Source organism: Rhamphochromis sp. 'chilingali', assembly GCF_963969265.1.
Source record: "Rhamphochromis sp. 'chilingali' genome assembly, chromosome: 7".
In the NCBI taxonomy this organism is placed as follows: Eukaryota; Metazoa; Chordata; class Actinopteri; order Cichliformes; family Cichlidae; genus Rhamphochromis; species Rhamphochromis sp. 'chilingali'.
Window position 1 is genome coordinate 38,370,721 of NC_137934.1, and position 12,981 is coordinate 38,383,701.

The following is a 12,981-nucleotide window of genomic DNA, read 5'->3' on the forward strand; positions in this document are numbered from 1 at the left end:
CAAATATAAATCGACACAGTTCAGCATTGACCTGGGTTTAGTTTAAGCTCACCTGCATGCGGTTCATGGCCTCTCGGATCTGGTCCAGGTGATGGGCAGAGCTAAGTGCCTCCAGGCGGATGTCCGTCAACTTGAGCTCCTTCTCCCTCAGCTCGTTCTTCAGCTGGAGGATGATTTCTGCCTCAGCCTCAGTGCATTCACATAGCCTGAAAGTGGGTTCACACACAGGGAGGAGGAGGGCTCACCTTTAGGGTTATACCAAGCACGTACACCAAGTCTGGAGAATGTGCACTTTCAGGGGGAACAAGAAAGCTGAAGTTCAAGCTGAGTCAGTCTGGGCTGGTATCACATGGGTGAACAAGGAACGTTAAGCACTTGGTACAGCAAATCCTTCCCATTGATACTACAGTACTTTATTTTAGCAATCTTACAGGAAAAGAAATATTGCAATATGTGTAGGATGTTTATGCCAGAATTTATGACAGCCATGCAGCATACCGGTTGCTCTTTTCTTTATTTAACATTAATGTTTAGTCTGAAATGTAAGAGATCATTTTCAGAGTAAACTAAAAAGGCTGATGTGGTGTTGTCATAATGACAGAGATTCAGCTGTTTTCGTAATCAGCAGGCAGATATTAAAAAAGTCGACATGTAAAAATGCTTTGTTTGCTAAGTCAGAAACCTCCACATGCCGAGACTATAAGAGTTAAGATACCACGCATGCCAGGTTATCTTAACCCAAACAATACCTGGCATGACTGTGATATATATTTATATATCTATATATAAATAGATATATTGACCTTTTGTAGTAAGATGCAGACAATTTTTTCTGACATGTCTGACAAAACAAGAACAGTTTTCTTTCCATTCTGCTACTTTTCCATAACCGAGAACTGGACAATTTTAAGGTCCTGGTTCAGTTTGTGTCCTGGAGCAAAGCGCTAATATGGAGAAGAACGCCACACAAACACAAACCACTGCAAACACACTCCCAGGGAGCATGCCACTCAGTGCCTGTTACCGAGATCTGTGCTTGTAGACCACGTAACCATTTAGCTTTTTCTTTGCCGTCCAAATGGGGGAAGACTTGCTATCGCAAACGCACTTGCTACAGTAGGTAGAGAAATAGTAAAGAAATAATGAAACAGAGTGGTTGGATGAAAGAGAAAAGAAAAGTGAAGTAAGGGTCAGAAACAATTACATATTCAGAGAAGAAAAAGAAATGAGACAAGTGTGTATTTCAGTTATTATAGATCGTAGATACGGCAGAAGACAATGTCTCATGTGAATAGAACTGTGAGAGTGAATGAGTATACATTTACTCACTCTGTGGTGGAGGGTGAAGAGCGCAGCGTGGCGATACTGCCTTGCCTGTTGTCGTGCTGCAGTTTGGGTGAGGAAGGCAGAGAGTCGGTCATCTCCTCCATCTCATCGTGGGCTGACTGCGATTTGGTTTTCTTCTTGCTGAACGCCTGCTTGAAGGAGCTTCGTAACTGCAACACACATAACACAAACACACAGGGGCAGAAACATCAGTACCGGCCGTGCTAACCTCCTCAGTCATATCATGTCAGTTCATATTAACCCTGATGATATTGCATCCTGTCAGGAAGTTACTCCGTGCTGTTTCCAAGCAATGGGCACTGTCTGGTTTAGGTAAAAAGGCAAGAAGCAAGACCATAAGTACAGATGAGAATGGGGGGGGGGGGGGGGGGGGGGGGGGGGGGCAGGCGTTTTTAATGTTCCTAAAAATTTTGGGATGAACAGGCAGTCAAAATGAGGAGGGGCGGAGGAAAAGGAGGGGGGAGGAGAAACAATGGGGGAAAGGGGAAGGTCGCTGTATCCATGCCGACGTTCTCAGAAAAAGGAGGAGGTTGCTCTAAGAGGGGGAGAAGGCAGGGCAAACGTAGGAGCAAAGGAAGTGAAGATGAGGAATCACTGCACACAAACGAAGACACTCTGGGAACCACTGACCTGAGCCGGGAGGGAATCGGCCACCTGAAGATGCAAAACACACCCAACATTAAGCCACGCAAACACACACCCCTGCTCTGCAGGAGACTCAGTGTTGATTAAAGCTAACTGCTGCAAATATCACTGTTTTACTGGAGACATTCCAGTTACTGCTGTTGCTAGAATGGTAATAATCGTGATGAATGTTATTACAGTTGCGTTCCCTTTGGTAGGAGGAGAGCATTTCTGCAAGCATGCTCAGTGTTTGATCACCGCTGCCTGAGGTGATCTGAGGTGACAAATAAACTTGTCTGAATACGGGACAGTTTAGATCTCAAGTCAATAAAACCAACATTTTACAAAGCAAAGAGTTCAGGACGCAACATGAAGTCAGCACAATGATGCACAACACAAAATATGCAACATTTTACAACACTGACACTCATAAGACTGATATTGAAATGCTAATTATTTGCAGCTTAGGTTATGAGTTGAAATTCATGGTTGTAATTGCAGCTATATGATAATATGCAACTTCATCCTTCACCTTGCCACCCTGCAAGCCTGATGTGTGGTTTTTGTCTTTGCTTTTCATTCACTAACCTCAATTCAACTCTGTCCTCCACCCATCATACACCCAGGAAGAATTTATGCAAATGAATAATTAATTGCTGCTGAAATAAGGAAACGGCTGGTATTCATGAGGCTGGCTTGATGTTGACATGTCAGGCTTGGTGGGGAACTTTTACACTGTTAGTATGCATTTCATTTCAAGGGCATGTGTTTTGCATTGCAGCAGAGACTGGAGAATGGCTCTAGTTTGTGTGCTCCTTGGCTGAGACAGAACTTCTAATATGTCATCTCTCTCACTCAGGGGACTGCAGCAAATCGCAGCTCTCAGCCAGGGATGCTGAGTAGCTTGTACAGCAACCAGCAAAATTAGCACAGATAGAGCAGAGAAAGGGGAAAAGGCTTTATGGCTTTGGATGTTTTGGGAAAATGTATATATACATTTGTCAATTGAAGGAAAACTGCTTTAAACATACATCTGAGACTAGGATTTAACTTCAGTTCAAGATGCATTTTAGACATGTGAGTCAGCAAACACTCAGTTTCCTTTTTATTCCCCCAACATGCTCTGTAGGAGGAATAAAGCTATATGCCATGCTGTTTTACACCTCCAAGCTTGACCAAGTCCAATTGTGTAACTGAGGGATTAAGAGCTTTTCTCAAAAGCACTTTGACAGGAAATTTCGAAGAGTGTTTCTCTTCTATCCAAAATTGGAAATTTAACAAGCACTCCTCTAACCTCTGGCCAGAAACTCGACTTTTTTCAGGCTGAACCTCTGTGTACATGACATTGGTGGCCTCTGCTTCTTTTCCAACCTCATCTGCATGTTAGACTAAATATGAATTTCCAAGTGTTTCTCAAACAGTGACTGCAGTGTGGTTCATTATGCTTGATCCTCTTTTAGGTCAAGATGCCTTCAAGACTTTGCTGCACACTCTGCATACTCAATCCTCGGAGGAATCTCAACTCAAATATGACTAAATATTAGATTTTTGATCTACATGGTGACTTGATCACACGTATCAAACCAGTTAATCACAGACTGATTCAGTCATGTAAGGCAGCAAACACCCACTTTACACTAAAGAAGGAATGATTGGGCATAAAAAAATCAGAGCATTAAAAACATGGATTGGCATTTTGGGGCAGAAATGATCCATTTGCTTTTGATTTGATGAGCAAATAACGACTAAATAATGCAAGTTCTTCTGAGCTCATGCAGGTATAGTTAATGCATTCTTCTTGCAGGAATGTGGATGATTTTTAGTGAGAGCAACAGTACAATCACATTTATTTGATAGAGCTGCAAAAATATCTTTTCTTTATGCAAATAAGACATTTAATCTCTTAATGTGGGCATATAAAGCACATCTAAAATAGCTTCAATGCCACTGAATAATGTATATGTATCTAGGGGATTTTTTACCAAATCCACCTCCAACAATGTCTGGATATTTTCATGTGAAAATATAAAGCATCTGTTGGTTGCAGCAAATGAATGCAAGCCAGAAATTAAAAGACACCTGCATATATAGCATAATCTCAAAATACCCAAAACAGGCAGCTGAAAGTATTTTGAATGGTGCTCATGGCCATTGATCAGTGGTCATAACAGTTTGCATATTAATGATCAAGGAACCGACCTCCCAGCCCATTGTTCGAAGACCATTGCTAGTTTCAGTCATTATGCAAATGCACTGTTTATAAGATTGGGGAAACCTGCCGAGTGGGAGAAATGACGAAACCGAAAACGCTGCGCCCAGATGAACAGAATCAACCTTTTGGGGCTTTGGTTAAGAAGTACTCAGTTCCACCCCTCTCTTATATTTTGCCTTAAAAATTAAGCTCAAGGTCCAAAAGTGCAGTTCATTGTATGAGCAGTTGAGGCTGTCCCCCAAACAATCAATCCCAATAGAAAGGCATGTTTAAGGCATAGTACAACAAGTGCTTTAAGTCTTTCTAGCTAACCTTCTGTTCATGAGTACAAGTATGTTTTACTAAGGGTGCAGCCACTTTTACTGTTAGATTTTCTAGCAGATTTTTGTGTCTGTGCGATACACTCGTAAAGCGAATGGATGTAGCTTGTTAGTAAGAACTCAGATTACACCACGCTCCCAACCAAAAAGCAGGGTGCTATGTCCTTTCATGATGAGTCTTTGAGAAGAGCCACTGTTAGCCACTGGAACTATGGAAGGTTTGAGGTCTGGTTTTGAAATGTGATTTTACTCTGAAGCTTTAGTGTTTTTATCTTTTCACCTACCCAGCTCTTCTTCTTCTTCTTTTTGTCTTCGGCATCCTTGCCCAAGCTGCCCATACTGGAATGACTGGCTGCGCTGTTAATACTGGACATACTTTCAGAAGAGTGCTGCCGTCTAATCCTCAGATCTGGAAAGAACAGACAAAGCTTTCTTTAGTGCAAAGAATGTTTAGGTGAACAGTGTCACTACATTTATTGGTTGATACTGGTTCTTATTTAAAGTGCTGCAGGAATTGTTTCTTTCAATCTGACTCACACAGCACAAAAATCTGTAAATAACAGGGGTTCAATTACCTATGGAGCCAGTTGCGCTAAATGTTCATCCACTTATCAAAACATCATTTAATTTTGTCTCCTGCCAGCCTGCTCATTACCTTTGTCAAGGTGGTTTGGGCCATTGAGTGCCACCTGGATAGCTGTTTGGGCGTCTGTGTTCTGGGTCTTCAGCATTTCTATCGTCTCCCTCAACTCTGCCAACTCGGACTCCTTTAGTCAGAAAAAAAGAGAGAGAACAGGAGGTGCTGTTTTATTTTTTATTTATAAAGACAGAAATCTCTGTAGTCTAAATAAAACAGACTTTCCAAATCCAAAATCAGTGATCAGACCAGGTTATTTTTAAAAAGGATGAGGAACCCAAAAATGTTGGAATCGTCCCCTTAGTTACATTACTGAGAGCAGATTCTTAAATTTGGCATTGAGATAGCTGTGTGTGTGTTTGTGTGTGCGTATGGATGTGTGTGTGTGTGTGTGTGTCTGTGTGTGTGAGTGTGTGTGTGTGTGTGTGTGTGTGTGTGTGTGTGTGTGTGTGTGTGTGTGTGGGGAGGGGTACATTTTGAGAAATACAGTAGATTTGCCCCAAAGCCAGCACCACCTGCTTAGAATAAGAAGAATACTGGACCAGATAAAGGGAGACTCCTACTCTGTCTTTCCCCAAAACTCACTGAGGGCTGCAGATAGGGTTTTCACTTTAATTAAAAGTTAGGATGGCCTTGTTTGACAAAGGCAGCTCACCCATCTCAGTCTCCTTTAATTTATAAAGGATTAAAAAGCAGCCAGGGCTTGTCAGCTATGTGTGCATGTATATGTGAACAGAGGGGAGCATTCTTCATTTGTGGTAGGGGTATGCCTAAGAACATATTGCTGCTGCTGTGATGAGTTTTAGTTCTTTTCAAGCTCTTTTGAAGTCCTAGAGAAAAAAATAGCTGCGGGCAAAAAATGATGACGGAAAGACCGCTTTAAACAGATTTTTGTTATTAAACTGGATACTTTTACTTACATATAAAGCACTGAAGTTTGAATCCTAAGCATGTCAAAAGACTTTGGTTAAGGTTAAGAGCACTGCTAGAGAAAAACTTTACCAAGTAAACTCCTTCAGCAGAAAACTTTTCACGAGTCGAGAATTGAGCCTTTAATATATTTTTATTATGTCACAGTGACCAACCTCTGACTTGATACTTCCCACTGAAATTATTCAGTGCCACACAGTTTCACGTTTCTAATCATTTCTCCTCTTTGTAGTCTCTTTTGAAGATGCCACACAGTGTATTTTAAATTCAAGAATAAGCTCTTGTACCTTTTGCTCGGCTGTCATGGTGAGGCTCTGCAGGCGGCAGGTCATGTTACTCAGACTCTTCTCAAAGGCTGCCACCAGGTGAGCCTACAGACACAGGAAGACAAGCAAACTTAATCCTCGCTTTTACTTTTTTTACATGCTTTGGCTCACTATTTATGTTTTTCTTATGCAAATCGAAAATCCAGATTCAAAAAGAGAAAGCACTGAAGTAAATAAAACACACACACACACACACACACACACACACACACACACACACACACACACACACACACACGCACACACACACAAGCCCCAACACATTCTGTATGCAAAACTACAAAAGTAAATCTCAGAACTGAGTTCAATATGAAATTTGACTTTTCTCGGTCAATACAATAAACGCAATTTCTACTTGGCCATTTATAAATTAACATTAAAATGTTTTTAAAACCCCTGTTGAAAAAAAGAGCTCTGACAGAGAATCATCTGGTGCGTTTTGATAACTTTGAAGTGAGTTTTCGCTTGATGACTGCGGACAGAAAAAAGCTTGGTGTGGAAATTTTATTTGCCCACGAGTCTGAAGGCTTTGGCTGTGCCGTCCTGAGGAGGTTTGAAGAGGGAGCACTGTATTACTTCACTGCTGCATCCAACTGCTGTGAATTAAACACCGTGGACGCCAAAGATGTCTCTCTCAGCTAATTAGAATAAGAACGCATTGATACCTGAAAGATGGTGAATGTTTGGCAACGTCATGCCATCTGCTCTGCGGGAATCATGGTTTTGTGTGTGTGCGTGTGTGGATTTGGTTGTGCATGTGTTTTATCTATATGTGTTTATAGGGATGTCTGGTGAAGCCTTATGTTCATCAAGGCTGCATGTACTTTTGTGTGTATTCGTTTGTGTGTGTGCTGTTCGTTCATTCTCCCGTTCTAAGCAAGACACAACCGAGTCACCTGTCAAGCCTGGTGTGTCACAGAGAGGTGGGAAGCATGCCCAGACAAATCTACACACAGATACGCACGCACAAACACCCAAGTGCATTTATACACTTTCATTTACCGAATTCAGCAGCATTTGTTCTTGATCTTGCCCTCTAACAGTTGTGACAAAATCAGAAAAGTCCTCATCTTTCTATGCCTATGACGACATTTGGCCCATCCAAGTCCATAAATAGACACGTGCACGGAGTAGCACCCTGTGCTGCCTCTTCCACTCTGTGTCCCTGGCTAAATCAGCGTAGGTCTTGACCTTTAGAAATGCCAACTGTTCCGACACATCCCTCTAACTCCACATCTCTTTCCAACTCCACCTGTGAGGCTCCAACTCATCAACCCCCAGCCCACCTGTCAGCTCTGAGGGAGGCACCAATCAAACTCTCCTGCATCCCAGGGCTGAACCATCTGTCCTGTTCTGGAGGCTTGAGCCAGATAGTGTTTTCTGACCCTTGTCCTGATCCTGGGGTCTCAGGTAAAGGTTGACAGTAGGCCAAATCAGAGAACTAGATGATGAGAAAGTCTTTAAAGTCACAGCTACTTGATGCCACCTCTGACGATGTACACAACATCTCGAGGGTGTTATATGTTACCAACGACACAGAGTCACGACTACTGTGTTCAAAGCCAGCAACTACTGCTGGGCTACATCCTACACTGTAGTACAGTACAAAAACAAGGGCAGGTGACGAAAGGAGGAGGCCCAAAGTCAGGAAGGAGGAAAAGGAAAGGAATACGAACAGGAAATATTGGGGAGGGTTGACTCTTTTTTTAAGCTGAGCAGAAAGGAGAAAAAAGGAGAGGGAAGAAGGTCAGGCTGACAAAGTGAAGGGTGAGAAGAGGGGGGGGGGGGGGGGGGGGGACTGGGGGAGGAGGGTTGCTTGTATGAACTCTTAAACCCAGTATGTCAGCCAAGACAGGAAAACCAATCTCCTTCATGGTTGAAAGAAAATACTGACTAATACTTTTGCCCCCTAGTCCCTTTAGCAGGATGGGGTGTCAGTTTTGCTAATTCTGGTCTATTTTGCTCCAATACAACCAAAAATATTTAGTGTATCAAAATGATGGCAAGGCTAGGTGTGTTTCTAAAAGCAGTGGTGAGACAGTATGAGAACACTGACTGTGTCTTAGCATAATATATATTTTATAAGATCAACATTCAATTTCCTGCACAAACCCAAGAAAAATAATAATAATCGTTAGTGCAGCGGCAAAGCAAATGTAATAAGATCACGATAAGATGACCTCAGTCACGGCACATTTCCTCTCTGGTCCTCTTTTATAAATTGTGTGGATGAAATGAAAAAGCACCACGCCAGTGAGCGATGACACGGAAAGACGACACCTTCCCCATGGAGCTTTAAAATGTATCTTTTGCCTTCATCATGACTTTGTTATTGTTAAACTGTTGTCAAAGGAATGTAAGATTCTGTAAGATTTCTCTGTCAGCTGGGGAAAAAATTCTTTGACATTTTGATGCTTGAAGCTGCGTGTCACGCTCACAAAATGTGGGTTGAAGTGAAAGCCACACACAAATGTAAATGACCTTTTATTTCACACCAAAGCTGAACAGAATTAACAAATAAATAGCTACATTTTATAAGTGATTTTAAAAACTTCTTCCTAAGGCACTGACATTTAAAAAAAACAACTTTTTACTTTTATTTTCACATCAAAGAGTTCTTATATTTGCTACCAGTGACAATGTGTAGGCTTTTATACACCTATAAATATATATATAAATATACACTCTCATACACGTGAGAGTGTGGGCAGTAACAGAGATGATAAAAAAACCCGTCTGTGGCAGGTCTTGAGTACATCACAATGAGATTTGGACTGTGGGTGGAGAGTATCTGAGGACTCCTGAGGTTGATATTGCCACAGTTACACTCCCCACTGGGAGGATGAGATGAGCTTAGAACACTAGCAACCCACCATGCTATCATGTAGATGTAGTGTGATGCACTTCTAGCATATGTCACTAGTGTATGTGGGTTTCTCTTGTCTGTGCTTACATATGACTTGGTTATGACACTAGTTGCATATTACACTGCTATTTAATTTCACGACGTGGAGGATCCACAGTGCAACTCGTCACCTATAAATTTTAAGTGCTCCTGCGAATAAACTGCATCAGAAAGTACATTTGTATAAAATGTAATCTCAGCTACATTTATTACATCCACCCATCATGTCATAAATAAGTAACATGACTTCCCAACACTTCTTTGTACCAAAAACAGCAAAGCAAAGGGTTTTGCATCAGCTATTGTGCACAACTAGTCAACTATCATCAGGAAAGACTGAAATATAATGCTCTTTTAAATATCTGTGAATTGTTTTTGCCTTTTTCACACTCTGCCTTCAGTTTCAGCTTTGCACAACTCTGTGATCAAAGAAGAGGACTGAAGCGAGCAACCTGACTGCTTCCACGCACGATCAGACACTTGGCATTGATGGTAGGGAGGTGGAGTCAGATGCTGAAGTCAGTCTAACTAAATCTCCACAACGACTTTGTCTTTGGGTTGAAGGTCTCTGCATCTGTTTCACCCACGCATGACGCACTTGTGTCGAGATTCACTTATCCTCATCTCCCTGTTCTCTTTCTTCAGCCATCTATCTCTATTCTATTCTCTCTGCTTGATTGAATTCGGGAGAGGCTCTTTGCTGAAAACCCACCAGCTGAGACAAAAGCAGAGAGACAATCCTCGCTGTATGAGACACACGAGCACACGCAAGGAAAAGCTCTAACCAGGGACAAGAAAACAGACACAAACCTACAAACAGGCAAAAGCAAATACACACATGAGGGCTTCAAACACACAGCAAAGGATTTAGAGGGTGTCTTAAAGATTTGTATTCCTCCTTCAATAAGCAGCGCTTCCCATAAAAGCTCTCTGACAGCAGGTTATCGTGCAAATGTTCAGGCTGTTTTGACGGCACCTTTTGAAGTAAATAAACTCACGTTGGCAGCCAGCTGAGATGTCAGAGTCGCCACCTTCTCCTGAGAGGCGTCCAGCTCCCGACGCAGCTTTCTGATTTGCTGGTTGGGAAGGAAAAACGAAATGTGAACATTCGGTTAATGCGCCTAAAAACCATAAAGAAAGTAAGACTGATTGTGATGTAAACACGATGTGAATTTGCAACTCCCATGGTGATAACTCTGATGTAAAAAGAAAACTGTGCAGGCACATGGGAAACTGTTTAAAAAGACACTGGAGTGAAGTGTGAACATAAAGTGTGGGGGATTACCGTGGAATTTTGGACTGTTTGGCCCTTGATTGAAAAGAAAAGAGTAAAAATTAACGCTATGTTGCATGCCTCCATCAAATAGCAAGTCCTGATGTGGCTGCAGAGACAGAGGTTATCAACAAGCCACAGCAATGTTCTTTTCATGGTTTCCGCAGCAAAGTGAGGAAATGGAGACATTTATGCCTGAGATGGTTCAAAAAGTTTTTGCAAATACCTGAAATTCATACTTATATAATTCACAACAGCAAGACGTCTCAGTTTAGCAAGGCGGACAGCTCAGTGCAAGAATGCAAGAACAGTTTTCTGGATTATCATATGATAAGATTAGCTGTATATTTTTATTCAGTCACTCAAAAATATAATGTCTTTTTTATTATTTGTTTTGAATTCTAAATGTGTTTAGATTTACTGCACAGTCACTGTAGTCCACAACTGTTAGTTTGCACAGAGTGAGCTGTCCCGGAATACTAAACTCCACTTATCTGGCAGGGTTAAAACAAACACTGCAGTGTATTTGCGATCACTGTTTGACCCAAAGTTACGCTTAAAGCACATGTAGAGACAAAAGGGATGAAAGTCAAACCATAAAACTGGAAAATCAAAGTAGAATCAGTGATAAACTGAATAGGCTTTTTGAACAAGAGCCAAAGGTCAGGGCATGGATCCCATTACAGAGTAAGTGTTTGTAATGAGTTAACAATAAGCTATGCAGAATAGTAAGGATGTGTAGATATTTATGATCTAGATGAAATCAACGCATGATTAGATAAAGCAATGCAACATAGAGCTAAAATAATTGATTGCAGAATTTACTTTTATTTATTCACAAAACACTCTTTTGTTTAGTTCAGAGATCAAATAGATATCACTGTTTGTGCTTTGATTGACATGCACAGATTGTCTCTGAATACAGACGCTGTGCAGCACAAAGACATTCAGACACAGAAATCAGCCAACAGGGACATGCACGTGACATCTTAGACTAAATCCCACACAAAATCAAATCAAATGGGTCAAAAGTAACCTTTAGGGATGCACAGCAAGACACAAGGCACTCGAACCTTCACAGAGCTGCTCAGTGGCTGTACCGAGCAGTTTCAAAGCATCGGTGGCTCTAACTATAAGCCTGTTTAGCTGAAAGCTGATAAGGAGAAGCATACATGCAAACAGAAAGATGGACACAATGTTAGCCGCCCTTACCTCTGAGTGAGCTTTTTCCTCTGTCTGTAAGAATCAAGCAAACACAGTTTAGAAACATTTGATCGCTGCTCTGGGGAGATGTGTTCCATCAGTAAAAGCACCAAAAGCAAAGAAAAGGGTCATTTTAATTAAAAGTAGATTAAAATGACAGAAAATGTAAAAAATTAAAGAGGAAATGGTTTATGTACAGAATGACTCAACCTGATGGAAAACTTTGTAAACAAAACCATCTCCATCGTTCATCTGAACGTTTACTTTGCAAATTGCTAGCGCAGTCTGAAACGGGCAGACGTGTGTGGTAATCGATTCCTCTTGCTACAACTAATCCCCCACCTCACTGAATCCGAGAGTCGAGCACTGCATGTGCTATTACTGCAGAATCTAAATTGTCAAGAATTTGTTACTTCAGACAAATGCTGTCACAGAAACTTGCCATGTCTTCTACAAAAATAGAGAGGAAAAGGGAAAGACTGAATGCTACGTAACATCACTGATAGGAGAGGACGGAAAAGATGTTCACCCTTCAAATTAAAAAATAAAGATGATTTCAGTTTTATTTTATTTTTGTATGCAAACATATGAAGTTTGGAGCTCAACAGAAAAAATGTTTGAAACAGTCTGAAGATCAATCTTGTTTCAAATACTGGCAGCTAGGGATGGGTATCTGAAGGTTTTATCTTCAGATACCCATCCCTTTGTCACCGGTTTTATCCAATACCGGTGACAAACTAGTACTTTTGAAACGGTGCTGAACCGTTGAACACAAACTTTGTCCAAAAACCTCTTATGTTTAGCTGTTTTTGTGTAAAAAGTTAACAATGTTAGGCTTTTCTGCAGCTATAGGGCATATATGGTATCACTCTTGGCTGGAAGCAGTGCTTAAACAATGGAAAAAACAAACTTTGTCCAAAAGCCTCTCATGTTTAACTGTTTTCCACTTTTTCTTTGGTCATTTTAGCCTTTTTGGCCTACTCAACGTAAATTACACACGAACAACATCAAGCTTCACACACAGAGAAGAACGGCTGCTGCCGCCATCATCATCCGTCATCATTTCTGCTACACTGGCAGGGCTAGGGGCCAGGACTCTACTCTTCTGGTTCTTGGGGGACGTTGCTAACTCCGGGTCCGATAACAGGCACCACACCCGCAGTAGATGTGCTCGGTGTGAGCTCTTGCAGCAAAGCTATCAAAT

At 41.4% G+C, this 12,981-nt stretch overlaps 1 protein-coding gene across 11 annotated transcripts in view; it reads right to left on the minus strand.

The window, feature by feature from the left end:
* nav3 (neuron navigator 3) overlaps positions 1-12,981 on the minus strand; it is a 403,657-nt gene that overhangs the window by 13,197 nt on the left and 377,479 nt on the right. For 6 of the 11 annotated variants that reach the window (XM_080886470.1, XM_080886471.1, XM_080886472.1 and 3 more), the window contains 10 exons: positions 11,787-11,810; positions 10,587-10,610; positions 10,300-10,377; positions 6,358-6,441; positions 5,159-5,270; positions 4,788-4,912; positions 1,978-2,001; positions 1,330-1,496; positions 1,025-1,111; positions 53-206 (listed from right to left, as the gene is read on the minus strand). In XM_080886470.1, coding sequence (XP_080742596.1) covers positions 53-206; positions 1,025-1,111; positions 1,330-1,496; positions 1,978-2,001; positions 4,788-4,912; positions 5,159-5,270; positions 6,358-6,441; positions 10,300-10,377; positions 10,587-10,610; positions 11,787-11,810 — 879 coding nt within the window. The remainder of the gene's footprint in view (positions 1-52; positions 207-1,024; positions 1,112-1,329; positions 1,497-1,977; positions 2,002-4,787; positions 4,913-5,158; positions 5,271-6,357; positions 6,442-10,299; positions 10,378-10,586; positions 10,611-11,786; positions 11,811-12,981) is intronic. The other 5 variants (XM_080886466.1, XM_080886465.1, XM_080886467.1 and 2 more) reach the window with 5 other exon arrangements.